The sequence below is a fragment of the Ptychodera flava genome, chromosome 4, assembly GCF_041260155.1.
Source record: "Ptychodera flava strain L36383 chromosome 4, AS_Pfla_20210202, whole genome shotgun sequence".
In the NCBI taxonomy this organism is placed as follows: domain Eukaryota; kingdom Metazoa; phylum Hemichordata; class Enteropneusta; family Ptychoderidae; genus Ptychodera; species Ptychodera flava.
This window is the reverse complement of record NC_091931.1, coordinates 34,934,991-34,951,675: the sequence shown is the minus strand read 5'-3', so window position 1 is coordinate 34,951,675 and position 16,685 is coordinate 34,934,991. Positions and strand designations below refer to the sequence as shown.

The 16,685-nt window shown below is 39.6% G+C and overlaps 1 protein-coding gene across 3 annotated transcripts; it reads left to right on the top strand.

The window, feature by feature from the left end:
* Nucleotides 1-20: 20 nt before the first annotated feature.
* On the top strand, nt 21-16,324 carry LOC139131556 (copper-transporting ATPase 1-like). Of its 3 annotated transcripts, none has more exons than XM_070697655.1 (18): nt 21-208; nt 5,066-5,210; nt 5,641-5,802; nt 6,563-6,645; nt 6,977-7,145; nt 8,073-8,318; nt 8,801-9,050; nt 9,478-9,602; nt 10,237-10,386; nt 10,660-10,860; nt 11,418-11,603; nt 12,141-12,411; nt 13,048-13,200; nt 13,630-13,772; nt 14,151-14,354; nt 14,846-14,963; nt 15,340-15,442; nt 15,808-16,324. In XM_070697655.1, the coding sequence occupies exons 1-18, from the start codon at nt 36-38 to the stop codon at nt 15,986-15,988; spliced, it is 3,063 nt and encodes a 1,020-aa protein (XP_070553756.1). In that variant the 5' UTR covers nt 21-35; the 3' UTR covers nt 15,989-16,324. The 3 variants fall into 3 exon arrangements, with proteins under 3 accessions (XP_070553756.1, XP_070553755.1, XP_070553758.1); XM_070697654.1 differs by having other exon boundaries at nt 5,063-5,210; XM_070697657.1 differs by lacking the exon at nt 21-208 and adding an exon at nt 2,817-3,076 and having other exon boundaries at nt 5,063-5,210.
* Nucleotides 16,325-16,685: the final 361 nt, after the last annotated feature.

The window sequence follows — 16,685 nt, the reverse complement described above, 5'->3', positions numbered from 1 at the left end:
ATGTTGACGTGGGAAGGACAGAACAGTAAGGATGAATGGCGTACTTGCTTACGGAATCCAATTTGACGTGGAATTTGTTATATAATTCCCACACTCCCAAAGATGCGGGTACGGGTACAAGTCTGGGAAACACAGGCCATTCGTTAGCGTCACAAAGCTCTCAGTGTAGAGCCAGGCATGGATGCGCAAGCCTTATTTACTTTGTGAGGTAAGCTTACAAATATGACATAGTAATAATATAATCTGTTTTTGTTCCACTACTCTGTTCGCTTTTGCACTTAAACAAATTTTCGCGTCGTGTTTTAACTGTACTTGCCCTTTTTAATCGTTCTAAATAAGACACAGGGAAGTTTTTCGTTGTTATTAGAACAACGAAAAAGCGAAAATTTAGTGTCCTGTTGGTCATGACTAAACAGAAACAATGCTAACTTTATCTTCAATGTGTACACTATACCCGTTGAGCGAATGCGGCCTTACAAACAGATCCATAGTATAGTTTTAGTCCTGAAGCCCAGCGGAACTTCACATATGGAACTTGAAAAGCTCACACTTAGCCGAAGTAACTACCCAAATGCCACCTCACTTACGCAACAACAGGGTCATCAGTGCAGATAACAACAGAAAGTTGAAGAATTAGCTGCCTTTGGCGAAAGTGAAACTCTTAGTTATAGGTGTCATGGACGACGACGGTAACAACAAAAGCATTTTGCTAGCCGACAAGGTATTCTGTCTTCGTAATTTGGGACAAGCAACGTAGACGAAGATGCCGTTATGATCAAGATTCTAGTTATTGTTGTCAGTGATCAGAATTGTCCAGTTTTTTGCATGTTATGGAAGAGTCGCTACGCAAGTCGGTGTAAGTGATTGACGTGTAATATCCAACACAGTCACCAAATGAAGAGAAGATGAAAACGAGGCAAATTGACAGACCGTAGAAAAGTCCATATGAGTCATACGACAATTTATATAGTTGCCTTTAAAGTCACAGTTCAATATTTCAAACGCGACAGTGAAAGAAACTCATATTGCCGTGCAAAGCGCACTTGTTAACTCCATGTCACCAGCTGCGATTTCGACAATTTATGGTCGAACCACTCAGGGAGCGTCCATTTATTAGGTTCAGGGTAGGTTTGGGATTATCTTATATTCGAAGACTGCAAAGGGGTCACATTTTAGTGTTTGTTTGTTTTATTTTTTTGTTTTTCGCACACCACAGAGCAGGGTGTCACTTGTCTCAGTGTAAAATTATATTCTTTGAAATAGAGGTGAATCTCCGCATGATTTTGTTCTCTGAAATAATTTTACTACCGTCAAAATACAAGTTGTGCATGTCGTATTGACTTCTCGCTTTAGCAATTCTACATGTAAAGGCTTGTCTTGCCATAAATTGTTTGAATAATGGAATCCTGGCAGGTTTTTGCTAAAGGAAGGCAAGCAACAGGTGCAAGAAAGATGTCAAACTAAGACCTTGCTTTTAAGAAGAAGTTCACTTTGTGCAGGTGCATATCTTAAATATTGATATCTTACCCTTAATCAAGAAACAGATGAACAAACCTTTTGAGCTAGTAATACAAGCGAATATGAACGAAAAATATCTTTGACTTTGATACTTATCGTCAAGCATTATTAATATGAATCAGTATGATTAAGAAACATAGTAATATATGGTTTTTATGTAACTCTTGATATATTTCAGTTGGTATCACGGCGCAGTGGCCAGACTAACCCCAAACTAGCAGGAAGGTTGATACCTAGACAATATTGTTCTTCACTAAGGCACTTTTAGTTTCTGCTTACCAAAAGAGTAGGGAGTTCCAAGGCCTTCGTAATTGTCATGACCCCTACACTACCCTACACGACCATATATTGAATCTGGCATTTTTACGGTATAACGCTGTTCAAAAATGCAACAATTTTACAGGAATATGTCTCTGTATGAAAACACTAAATTTTGCTGGAAGTGAGAGCCCCAGGGGCAATGCAACATAAAATTCAGTAAAACTGGTAGAAAGAAAAGTTTACTGTTAGTAAGCCTAGAGGTCTAACCAGGGAGAAATCATTGAATTGGCCGGGGTAGGTTCAAGTCCATCATTTGAAAACTGCGAAACACGGGGACACACCAGAGACTATATAGATATGCTTTGTTGAAGATCGATGACGACGATGATGATGATGATGATGATGATGATGATACCGCAATCAATGAAATTGGCAACAGTGCAAGTATTACGAATGTTTGAACCGTCCACCAAAAATGAACATTGGTGAATGTGTGTGCAGATAGTGGATATTTTTATCGCACGTTGAATTTGCTTTAACACTTAATATAACAGTATTCAGTCTGTGACGTAAAGGAAACATTTGCTTGTAACAAACAAAATTACCGACAATGTCATCAAAATTTACGCCTGCAATGTCGGTAGGTCGTGAAAATTTTGTCATATTTTGAGAGCCTCATCGAATTTTTTGAGTGGTTCAAGTTGGGGGTTAGCTAATTTTGATAGAAGGATTAACAAAATTTGCCGGTCCCACCCCTAGCATAATAAGTGAACGCTCCCGTACCACTTATAACTATACTACTCATCGCATACGGTTAGGTAGACGGTCTGATTGGCAACGTCCTGGCAGATTTCAGATATATTTTCAGCCGACGTACGCCATCGCTATCCTGCATCCCCGTGCCAAAATGAAAACCTTGCATATACCCATATATGAACAAATCGCCAATCAATTTAGGTATTCATCGGAGATCACAGGTATATACATATAAACACAGCAAAATACGAGGGCACAGTCGATGTTATTTTGGGAGTCCCGCGAAACAGAACTGGCTTGCACTTTTGAGAAGGTGGATATATCGACGGAACCCAGATAATATTTGACAGATATAAACCGCATTAGTGTTTATAGTACATAAGACTGTGGAGAGGCATTGATGAAAAAACGTCAGTTTTGACAATACGTGATCGATATTTGCGTTTATTTGCTGTTTTCATCGAAGGATCACTTTTGGTATGACAAATTCAGTCGACGCAATGGTAAAGGATGACCTTTGGTGTATTTACTGAGCGCGCGGGTGAGTTGGGTCGTAATTTGTGTCATGCAATAACAGGGTTGTTGATTTTTATCCAACACAAAATCATCCAAGACTGGTTGTGTTACTTTCTCGTACGATCATCTATGCCATAATTGGCAGTTTGTAACTTGGACTAGCTAATTGACTCCGGAACAAGAGCAAAACATCCGAGATGTCAAAGTCGTATGAGCTTTGAAATTGTACGGCCTAAATGTTTCAAACACGACTAGTCTTGCATATAGGAGATTTGTACGATTACAACTTGTTAGTAAAAACAGACTCTCTCTCTCTCTCTCTCTCTCTCTCTCTCTCTCTCTCTCTCTCTCTCTCTCTCGCTCGCTCGCTCATGTATGAATGTATATTTAAAGCAATGTAAGTGTATGTATGAATGTATAATATATGTGTATTTGTGAAAAACTTATATATATAGAGAGAGAGAGAGAGAGAGAGAGAGAGAGAGAGAGAGAGAGAGAGTGTGTGTGTGTGTGTGTGTGTGTGTGTATGTGTGTGAAAGTCATCTTTTATTAGCAGCCGATCACCAAGCTGATGTTCTTTGTCATGTAAATCATAATGATGGGAAGTCTACAGAATTGGTAACTGTCGACGAGAGAAATATTGCTGGCTGATTCAATGAACAAAATCCTTGAAGAGTGTTTTTTATAAACCCATCGGAAAAAAGCTGGTTTAATAAAGAAGGAATGCCTTGTGTCTATTTTCAGTTGCTCTATAAATTTCTCCCAGTCAATGCCTTTATTTAAGAGCAGTAAAATTGAAAATTACAGTAATCTTTGTTCCAGGTATAAATAAATCTTGAACGCTGACTATGTATAACGCCGTACGTTTTTCAGTTCTGAATAGTATTTACATACCTGAGGTTTAAGCATTAGGGGAACGGGCACAATCAACGAGGCGGAGGTGGGGGTGCAGTAGAAAACTTCACTAGACTACGGCTATTGAAAGTGCATATATCTAGAAAAAGTTTTATGTTGGAATTTCCCCTAGAAGTGTCATTTCACTGTATGTGGTAGTTTATGGCACAAACTGTGAACAACTTATGATATATATATGGGCATTTATATATGTTTGACAATTGTACTTCATATTACTAGAATATGGTGATTAGAAGGACATTAGTGTACAAGAAATTTCATTTTTAAATTTCACCCAAAAGTGTCATTTCACTTATGGTATAAACTATGAACTATAGTTTTCCAGTACAAATCTAGCTATATCTGTGTATTTATATAACCGGTATATTTGACAATTGATATAAATGTACTTGACTAGAATATGATGATTAGAAGGGCATTCGTGTGCAAGAAATTAATTTTAGAATTTCAGCTAAAAGTATCATTTTACAGGATGGCACAACTATATGTGCATGATTGTGTATATGTTTAAAATTGTCCTAAATTTAATCCACCAGCGTAAGGTGGTTAGAAGTGCGTAGGTATGCAACAAAGTATTATATTGAAAACCCATCATAAGATATCAGTATATTGTACAGATGAGTCTACAGGGCAAACTATGGAAAAACCAACATCAAACTAGCCATATCTATTAAATCGATTACTGGCTTTGGACGTTAGTACCCGTATGACATAATAGTCAATTGTTGATTTCATTTCTTATTCCAGCACTTTGACAGTCAACAGCATAGAGTTCATAGGCACAAGCTCTTTATAATCATTAGTCATTGAGACACTGCTGTTTCATTGGATAACAACAGAAAACTAGTTTATGAAAGAATTGTTTTGTACTCCTTTAAGAATGATTTATCTGTATAATTTGAGTTGAGTGAAAAGTTGAACGCGCCTCGTGGCACTTGGGAATTTTCAAAGCTCCCCCAACGCGAACACCAGGTTTTTTTCGTGACCCCCCCCCCATTTTCTGTTCCGCCCCCCTGCCGTTATTTATGCTCGTTCCCTACTTCGATATTAAGCGAATTTCGTAGAAGCAAACTATGCATTCTGTATTACTTACTAGTAGGTTCTGTGAAAGAGAAGGTAAAGACACCAGGCAGCTAGTGATGCCGGGCTACTCTCCACACAATAAAATGGCAAATTCCCGAAAAGTGCTAAACCACGGTCCGTCCGCCTACGACACCGGCAGCTATGTAACCGTTCATCTCACGGTAGGTGTTTTGAGTGTTTCTGTATCATGAAGCTGACATAGTTCGTTCGTAACGGCATTTTCAAGGCGAGCCCAAGTCTTTCATCTGAGATGTCTAACCTTTGCTGTGTGAAGGTGCAACGATCCTCATCAAGAAAATTCAAGACTCTGTATGTCCAAACACATCGTTCTCGACAACAGTGACGGACTGACAGTTCTCAGCTTCTCTGAGAAGAAAACGAGCGACATTCCGTCAGAATTAAGTCACCAGCATATAGTTGACGATAACTTTACCACGGTCCCGTCATACGATAGCGAGGTCGACTGATATACAGTTTATTTTCCGACTGGATTCCGACGTAATATATAGCATATTTTACTTCAATCATTGACGCAAGATTCAGAAGAAATCTACAGCACATTTTATTTCATTTTCTTTTGTCGAATGTCAGATTCGAGGTATGACTTGCTCGTCTTGCGTTCATGGCATAGAAAGTGCCCTGATGAAGGAAGATGCAGTCAGCTCTGCCTCTGTTGCCCTAGCAACCAGCAGTGCGAAAGTCCGATATGACGCCGATAAAATTGGTCCAAGGGATATAGTTTCCTTGGTAACGGTAGGTATAAGCTCAAATATTATTTATATATACAAAAATATACAAATCAATGCAATAAATATATATATGGGTGGATGGATGAATGGATGGATGGATGGATGAATGGATGGATGGATGGTTGGATGGATGCCGTTTAAAACATACATACATACATACATACATACATACATACATACATACATACATACATACATACATACATATATTACATACGTGCGTACGTAGTTACGTATGTATTCTTGACCGCGGAGTGACGTCACTTTCACCTCACTCACGCGAGTGAGGTGAATGGGGATTTGACTATACAGGACAGTGAACAATGCAGAAATTATGTGACAAAGGACAGAACTTAGTGTTTATCATTGACATAATGTTGAAACTTTGAATACTGGTGTAAAGGTTGAAAAATCCACACTTCAATATTTTGTTCTCACGGCAGTGTGACGCAAAAATGACGTTAAAAATCGCAAGTTCCCGAATGTCCGCGGTCAAGAATATGTACGTACGTACGTAGTTACGTACGTTAGTACTCATCGATATATAAACTCTATGTAAATGGGACACATCGGTGAAGTGTGTAAATTATGTTCGTTTGGCGTAATGTAACAGACTTAAAGAACGATTATACCCCCTAAGTAATTTGGTTTTATGTTTTCCTCTCCGCAATTGGATTTGCCTCTTGCTTCCGAGACGTTTGCGAATTCAATACACTGTTAGTTATAAATTACATGTACAATTCTTCTGTTTCTGTCACAAACAGGATATGGGATTTGAAGTGTCAGTTACATCTGACGACCCCAAAAACAGAGCAGCACATTTGGATTACAAAGAAGAGATCAAAAAGTAAGACTCTCACTATACCCAATAAGATAGGAAGATAGCAAACATCTCTCTCTCTCTCTCTCTCTCTCTCTCTCTCTCTCTCTCTCTCTCTCTCTCTCTCTCTCTCTCTCTCTCTCTCTCATGTTATTCATCGTGTCTTACATGGCTAACATTTAAAACATAAAAAGTTGGCTTGAATTAACCGCACCCCCCATATTCTTCACGTGTTTCCCCAAGTGTCTATATATACTGACCATATCTAGAGTGTGTGTTCTGTGATTTGAATTTCATGTTCTCTTTAACATTTTCTTCTTGTAACCGTTTCTGGTCGTCGTATGTATTTTCGAATCAGGTGGCGCACATCCTTCCTTGTATCGCTGATTTTCGGAATTCCGACCATCGTCGCCACCTTTGGTTTCTTTTTCTACTACCGAAGACATCCTGACGAATACAGCTGCTGTCTCTTACCTGGCCTCTCATTGGAGAACCTCATCCTACTTGTGTTATGTACACCTGTTCAGGTATGTCATCGGTTGGAGTATTGTTGTTTATGGTCTGGTGTCAGACTGGCCCGAGTAGCTTGGCCTTTCTCGGGCTACACAGCAGTTGCTGACTGGTCATCGCATTCACTCTACGATATACGCCACAGTCTACCAGAGTATATTGCTTCAATTTACTGTTTTGACATTACATATGCCAACAGACTTGGGGCAAGTCTGGTCCAATGTGTTAAGTGTAGAGTGTGTGGTCGGACGGTTAGATCAGACACTGGTTACTATTCTTTGGCTTTGATGATGGGTCAACCTTTATCGTAAAGACATGGTAGCAATTTGTGACTACAGGTATAGCCAGCGACTTGCAAACTCAAATCAGAGCTAGCATTATACCCGAGTTCAGAGTAAAAGAGTAAAATTTCCATTTAAAACCATCCCTGCATTTGTGAGCAGCTTTACAGCCTAGCAAAAGCAGCGGCAGGGGATGATTAAACATGAAAGGTATTTATCACAGGGTATTGCGAACAATATTCGTGTGTGAGTTATGACAGACAAAATGTCATGTATCTCCCCTTCCTACCTCCATGACAGCCTTACATGCGTCATATGTGTACTTATAGTTCTTTACCCTCGCTATCTCAATATAGTATTTCAAAGAAAACTTTCTCTATCTGTTAATTCACTAATTTGTTCTACCGATCACCAACGCGGAGAATTATCGCTCGGGCCAAGTAACCTGTTAGCAGCTAATATGTTTAATACATGACATTATTGATCATAGACCATAGACGAATACTGTTTGCAATACCCTGTGATTTGATCGTACAATCCCGTACATCACATGGGCAAACGAGTCATTTGGAGTGGAGTCATTTTCGATCTCAAAGTCACATGTGGACATTAGTTTTACGCCTAAAGTAAACTTTATGTTGTTTATCCCGATTCTCGTACTAGTTCTTCGGAGGTCGTTATTTTTATGTCGGAGCTTACAAAGCCCTGAGACATAAAACGGCAAATATGGACGTATTGATCGCCATGGCAACAACAGTGGCGTATGTCTACTCTGTGGTCGTCGTTATTGTTGCTGTGGTTATGGACATCAAGAAGTCAACCAACTTCAGCCCCATGACCTTCTTCGATACGCCGCCGATGTTACTTATGTTCGTCACGCTCGGAAAGTGGCTAGAATATTTGGCCAAGGTGAGACCCTGAACTTTATAAACCTCCCTTGAAAGTGACACGTTTTGTGCATTCTAATTTCGCCCTTTGCCATGACTGAAATGATGCAGGTAAAACGTGCAATAAAACCAGTTGTTCCGATTCGATTGACATGAAAAATAAGGATTGCTGTCCGTTTAAATTTGGTACTCTCTGAAACATGCAGGTACACGTGATTCAGGCCAATATCGAACATAAAAAGCATGGTCTCACGTGATCTTTTGTTATGCGCTGTATATTTTATATATAACTTTATGCTGATAAACCCTGGTGCTCTTTCTCCCACATTAGTGAAATTGTGTGTAAAATTATTGTCGAGTCAAGCAGTACAAGTGTTTCAACTAAAAAAAGAATAAAGAGGGACATGTCAACGGGAGACCGTTAAACTAAAACGACATGGTAATAATAACTCTGTCTTTATTTGAAGTTAATTATATGATTCGTTAAATATCTTTCGACTCCAGGGCAAGGCTTCTAGCGCCCTCGCCAAACTGATATCGCTCCAGGCAACAGACGCCACGTTGGTGCATTTTGACGAGAGCGGGCATCCTGCCGGTGAGGAGCAGATTGATATCGGACTGCTCCACAAGGATGACGTTGTGAAGGTCGTTCCGGGCACCAGAGTACCTGTCGACGGAACCGTATACGATGGGACTTCGACGGTCGACGAATCTCTCATTACGGGGGAATCCATGCCTGTTCTTAAGAAACCAGGTGAGATAGAATTCATGACAAATGACCAAGTTCCGTGTGTGCAAGTTATTAATGCTCAGATTTCTTGCATGGTTTACGTACATTAAAGCAAACTCTTTCAGATTAACCTTTCATTGACGACTGCAAGTTTGTTCAACCTCGGTGTTCTTACAAGTTTATTGTTTAATTTCACACATGACCGTAGACAGGGTAACGGAAGACCCATTGTCTGTGTGTATATGAACTAACAGTCTCACCTACCAAACACCATACAAAACGATGTACATGTATTGTGTATGACGACTGCAAACCGGCCTAATGCAATCTGCCGGATGTCAGAAGTACATTGACTAAGCCTTGGCATATACAATGAAAAAATTCGAGCCTCGAGATCGTTTGTGGGCTTCCCTTCATATGCTCATCCGGGGATTTTGTTTTGTACATACAGGGGATGTGGTAATAGGCGGCACCATCAATCAAAACGGAAGTCTCCTGATCAAAATTACACACCTGGGATCACAAACAACCCTGTCGCAAATTGTTAGACTGGTCGAGGAGGCGCAGACATCTAAGGTACGTACCTTGCTATTGTTTTCTCTCGAAGCTAAACTCTCAAATGATTAGTCATTGCAATCACTTGGAAAGAAGGCACGTACGACAAAGTCGATAAGAAGGGGGGGTAAAGGAAAATGAAAAATATGGATATGTCGCACTACATTATGTTTAGAGCTTTTGGATGAAATATCAGAAAGTCTATCATTTTGAACATAAAGTAGGAATTACAATGTATAATAATGAAGTTCACACAAACCAAACAAGCGAACATGTTTTGAATCAGTCTAGAAGCAGAGAGACATACGTCATTCGAATCGACCCTCGTCGGACTGAGTTCATTCCTCCGGAAAAGTATCAATTCGTTCCAGTTCTTGAAATAAATACGTGCAGTACAAGATTTCGATTCGTGCTTCGTGATGATTACATCTATTTATAGTGACAAATTAATAGAGGATTTAATGAACTTATATGTATGCGATGTAAATTCTTTTGCCTGTGAACCCTTCAAGAAATTAAAATAATCAAGTTTGCCCCACACTGTTGTGCATTATGCATATTCTTTCGCCATTGTCGAACCTGAATATTGGTACCACGGCGACATCAAATCTGATTTCTCTTGCTTATTCCGTGATTGTTCTTCCTGCACTTCCAGGCACCTCTACAGCGGCTAGCAGACCGGATAGCTGGATATTTTGTGCCTACTATAATCATATTATCCGTATTTACGCTTGTATTACATTTAGCTCTGGGGTTTACAGGGATCACAGATGATTATAGAGAGAAATGCAACAGTGGAGACGAGGTGAGATGTCGCATACACTGAAAGTTGACTTGGACAAACGCCAAAAGTCTAGTTTTAATTGAGTCAAATTAAACTTTACCATGATAGAAGTTTTAACTGAGGCATTGAAAATGATTACTCCAAACCGCCAAAAAAAGTGACCTGTTCTTTGAAATAGGATAGTTTTATATTTAACGAAAATATGCTCCTATCATTTTCATTCTTTCCTCTGCCTGTCTCTCTGTCTATCTCATCATATCTAATTTTAAATATTTCTTCTTTTATTTCTCTCAGTCACCAAATGATCCACAAAATTTGACCAGAAGCGAAGTCCTCTTAGACGTGGCGTTCAGTTGTGCCATCTCTGTGTTATGCATTGCTTGCCCCTGTGCACTGGGGCTTGCCACCCCTACCGCTGTGATGGTAGGTACCGGGGTCGGGGCAACCAATGGGATCTTGATCAAGGGTGGAGAAGCGCTCGAGTTAGCCCATAAGGTGAGTTTTCGCATAGGCAGTATATCATTCTGTCAGTGGTTAAGATGATAGGATAATGAAAGACATTTTCGATATTTCCATTTCCAAACAATACTGCTGACTTAGGGGAAATGGTGAAGGGAAAATATTGCGTGAACAGACTTCGTGCTATTTGTGGGAGGGGGGGGTGTGAATGATACTATATTGGTTTCATGTATTTTTTTCTTTTTTGGTTACTTCTTTTTGGTAATGATCTGTATTAGTTACATGTGTTTGCACCTCAAAGGAAGCGTCATAAATAACCTTCTCAGCTTTCATCAGTTCTTCAGACTTTCTTTTAGCTTCTGAGGATGGCGGTAAAAAACAGGGCGACACACAGTATGCACTATCAACATGTTTCATATTTGAGTTACCGTGCATGCGCGTACACGGTAACTCAAATATGAAATACGTAATACAGCATGTGACAACCAATGGTCCTGTTATTATTTTTGCGGCAAAAAATCTAACGTTTAAAACAAGTAAAAACTCAAAGAAAATGTTTTTGTTTCCTGTGCTTTCTTGTCTTTGCTTGCCAGGTAAACGTAGTTGTATTTGATAAGACGGGCACAATAACTCACGGCTCACCAAGAGTGGTGACGTATACGATCTTCAATAAGCTAGATACTGGCTACAGAGCCGATGTGTTCCTCGCTATCGCCGGAACTGCGGAATCACACAGTGAACACCCGATCGGCTTGGCAATAACGCAGTACGCAAAAGCGGTGAGAACCCTTCAAGTTGTTCGTTTTTGTGACTGGCTCCAGGGGTCATGTCATCGTAATTCACCCCATTATTCGTTTCACTGAGTTCATGTAATTCGTTTCATGGCATCGAGGAAATGACTTTTGCATGTGTGTTGGCATTTCAATCATGGCTTTTCACTGGAAATGTGTACCGTTCAACGCTCAACCAAATGAAATTCATCAAACCTACTGCAGACCAATCCAAACCTACTATAGAACAAATTAAAAGGAAAGTGCTTTATTAAGGTAAAGCTACTTACAATCCTGTTCTGCCGGCGCCTTTACCCGATTCTCCAGTTCACTGGACTATGTCATTGTACAGTTGTGTGTTCTGTTTTAAATTACTTGGTATAATGTCACGTGACGCTGATTATTGATTATTTGAACTCGCACTATTCTCTTTCTCGTTACGAAAAAGGGCATGATCAAGGCCACGTACAAATATTTTTCAAAATCCGATGTACCTAGCGCAAACGGCATACACTAAATGTTCGTTTTATCCTTTCTTGTGTAAAGATTTTACGAAGTGAAAATCTTGGCACCTGCAAGGAATTTGAAGCAGTGCCTGGATACGGCATGTCTTGTAAAGTCACAAACATCGAGAAGATGCTCATCAACGGTCGCACTCCAAAGATGGCGGATGAAAACGTATCCTTCAACAACGCACTGGTTCTGTTGTCGCAAGCTGTGGATAGGATGTCCCCGGATGTAGTAGTGGAGAAAGCGTTCTCTCGAGGAGAAGCCATCGAAACACCTGCAGAGTCATCAATAAAAACAAAGGAAGAGGGTATGTTCACCGTCGTATAGTACAGTATCGCGGTGCATGTGAATTTTCTGTTCATGGTGAAAGCAGAACGCCAGGATTTGACTGCTCCATCACATAACAGCACAGTCACGATAAACTAATTATTGTCATTTCATGACTTTCCAGGAGGTTCTTCATTCCCAGTGAAAGTTACTCAACATAATCTCAGAACATTCAGTACCAACAAACACCGCAGAAGCTCCAGTTTTGAGCGAGGCGCGTGAGAAATGTACATTCGTTCGAACTGAAACTTGTGAGCTGTTTTACATAAGATTCACGTCAAGAAAATTATAGGATCAATAGCTGAAATTTTGAAAATATTCTCACATATTTTGTTCTGGAAAACAATACATTATCTTATCCCACCCCCCCCCCCCCCCAGCATTTAGGAGTTCGACTTATCAGCCATGCCGACGCACAGTATTAAGTGCAATATGTAATGCTTTTGTTGACAAACGAAATCTACTCGGGAATAAAATTCAGTAACCAACAAAATATTTATGCTGTTTTGACGAGTTGAATACTACGAATTTCTACATGACTTTAGGACTAGAACTAGAAATTGTACTAAAGGGCGATGTATTGAAAAACCGAGAGTATCGTTCCACTTTTTGACAGGAAAGGAAGACAACTCTTCCGTGGAATACCATGTTCTGATAGGCAAGCGAGAGTGGATGACACAGGCGGGCATGGTCATTACGTCATCAATTGATGATGAAATGACGGAGCATGAAGATCAAGGACGCAGTGTTGTTTTGGTCGCCATAAATGGTAAATATTGGATCGAAAAAAAGATCTAGAATCGTTTTGTTGTCTTACAAAAATGTAAATATAAACTAATCAACATGAGTTAGTTTATCTGTCTGTCTTTCTGTCTGTTTATCTATACATCTGTCTCACCGTATACCAATCTGTCGGTCTTCATAATCAGACTCTGTCTTTTCATCCGTCGTGTACCTCTACGAAACTATATCTCGATATATGTCTTTTGTATCGCTTTACACGAGTATATGTATGTAGGTCTGTCTTTCCATCAACGTCTCTCAGTCAGTCTTTCTATATCCACCCATTCATTACTAGTAATTCGCCCCTCTCCGAACAGCCACTGATCTATCTGCTATTACACCATATCGATCACCAGTCTGCCTGTCCATGTATCCGGCCGGAGAGATGATATCGTTTCTTTTGCGTCGATTGCAGGTACTCTGGCAGGAATGGTTGTTGTCGCTGACACTGTCAAGGAAGAGTCACAGCTAGCTGTGAGTGCACTCCACGGAATGGGACTGTCTGTCATACTCTTGACAGGTGACAACAGGAAAACCGCTGACGCCATTGCTAAACAGGTGAGACATTTGGACGAAGAATAGAACGCATGTATCATAACAGCGTTATTTTTTCATTTTCTGTGTATAAAGATGAATTCCATCTCAGCCGTCGTTAAAGGATAAACAGTGCTCCGTTTCTATCTTCTTGGGAGATTGCTGATGTTCTTTGCATATGTAGGTCTATATTCATGGATAAAGGAAGCGTAGGAATGTTTGAAGCTATTCCTGTAAAACGTAAAGCAATTTGAAATGCAGGACATAGTATACCCATGTTGTATGATGTAGCAAAAGATTTGCACCGTATATACAGACTGATTATCGGTTTTGTTAACCTTCAGTGTTCTGAACCGTGTGTTTCTCCCTCACGTATTCACATGCTAAATTATCATATGTCAGGTTGGAATAAATCGAGTGTGCGCTGAGGTTCTTCCATCCGACAAAGTGAAGACGGTTCAGGAGCTACAGGGCAGGGGCCACGTCGTTGCCATGGTAGGGGACGGTGTCAACGACTCGCCAGCACTTGCTCAAGCCGACATTGGTGTTGCCGTGGGAACAGGAACCGACATTGCCGTTGAAGCTGCAGATATTGTTTTAATCAAGGTAAGGCAGTGTACATATTTCTTAAAACCCCTTAGCTGTATGATTTCATCTGTAATGTATTTTTCGATATTTTTATCATGTTTTTTAACAGACGGTTCCTGTTCTTCTCCCAGAAAGTTTTTTGTTCTACTCCCAATCATGCTGAAGTGAAGAATAACCAGCCTGTCAACACAGTCCTTCATATGTGACTAATTCATGGTATTGCTCTGACATACTTTAGTTAAAAGAATTATAAATTATTATTGTTATTATTGTTTCTGCAATAAGATAATGAAAATATTATCACGAGTTACAGCTATTGTCGTTTTTAAAGCGTCTGTGGTTTATCAGTTGTTGATGGCATACAACAACAATAATTAGACTTTGCACGTCGCAAATGAAAGAACGTCATTCCGCCATTACATATAACGGAATGTGTGGCAAATACATGAAAAGCATTAAGAATAAATCAGTATTTGTAATGGATTTTATTAATCTCCGTTTGATTACAGAGTAATCTACTAGATGTGGTGGCGGCCATGGACCTGTCCAATAAGACTATACGTCGTATTCGTTTGAACTTTGGTTTCGCTATCATCTACAATGTCGTCGCCATTCCAATAGCTGCCGGTGAGTGATTGCTCAGTGCAGTAATTATTTTTTACAGTCAAGTTTAAGTTTATATTTGGTGAAGTAGGTATGTAATAGGTGAGGTATGTGTGAGGTATGTCAGTATACATTATTCATAAGTCTCTACGTGCCTACGAGAAGGCAGCCTGTCTCTCTCTCTCTCTCTCTCTCTCTCTCTCTCTCTCTCTCTCTCTCTCTCTCTCTCTCTCTCTCTCTCTCTCTCTCTCTCTCTCTCTCTCTCATAATATATATGTATGTGTGTGTGAATCGATGCATGTGTTCTGGTTGGTTGCATACTTATGAAGGCTCGCAATAAGTAAATTTATGCATATATCATGAATAACTAATGGTTTTTCACCAACCCTATCTTCTACAGGCGTACTGATGCCAATTTGCGTCATGTTGGAACCATGGATGGCGGCTGCCGCGATGGCTGCGTCATCCGTCTCGGTGCTTGGTTCATCGCTGTTACTCAAACTGTAAGTAAACATGTCATTCCTTACATCACTTTCAACTGTTCTGGCCCTGGCTGTTTTCAACAGTTTGTGCGCGTTGTCATCATCAGTAGACTATTTCTGAGAAGCTATAAAACGTTATTGGCGACTTAAAAACACTTTTTATTCAAATCGAATACAACAAAATCTGACTAAATGTTGAAAATGGTGGACAACAATTGAACACATACATTTGCTGTCCTGGCGTGACCTCAAGAGAGTGATAACACTCAACACAATGTATGTGTTAGGGGTCTACATGTTCAAATTTTGAAATAATTGCATACCTAAGATACTGTATTATTATTTGCACAAGCATCTCACGTGACTATCTTTCCCATCATTTTCAGCTACAAAAAACCTACCAACAGGAAACTTGAAACTTTATCGAAGAATGTCGTTTTGCCCGAAGCAGGTGAACTAGATGATCTGTCTTCATCCACATCCGATAAATCGTCAACAAAAAGACGTAGACAGAAAGAGATAACAGACAGCAGAACGCAACTGTGCGAAAATCGCGACATACCATAGAAATGTACATGATTATATTGAGACACACTATAGAAATACTGTACAGTATTATATTGAGACATACCATAGCAAAACAGTAGCATACCTCTGAAATACATATTTATTGCAATTACGATTTTGACAGTAGACATGATGGCATTCTATGGATCAAACTCTTTGGCCTTCACTCTTATTTGCGAGACGTGACCAAGTCAAATGTTACGAACGAAAGTAGGGAATTATCTTTTTCGGTTTTGTTTTCCATTTATTTATTTATTTATTTGTTTATTTATATCTAGATATCATTCTGTATTACAATAATGTAAATATAATAAAGAATTTACCATTCTTCATTGTACTTGTGATTTTCCTTTCTTCTTATAAAGTCCAACACGAATATAAGCTGGGATTCATGAAGGTGGCTACTAATTTTTCACGAAGAAGCGGAAGCCAGAATAGCGCCGCCATTACCAAATGAAGCTTCTCTTGCGAAAATTCATGTATATTCATTCGATCGCCATAACAGTAGTGTTTTTGTTCAAACGCCTCATAAACACCCCAGCTTTAAAGATCAGAGACAAATAACAAGGTTTGGAGGGGCTGTCTCGAGACGTGACCAAGTCAAATGTTACGAACGAAAGTAGGGAATTATCTATTTCGGTTTTGTTTTCCATTTATTTATTTATTTATATCTAGATATCTCAAAAGTTTGAAGTTC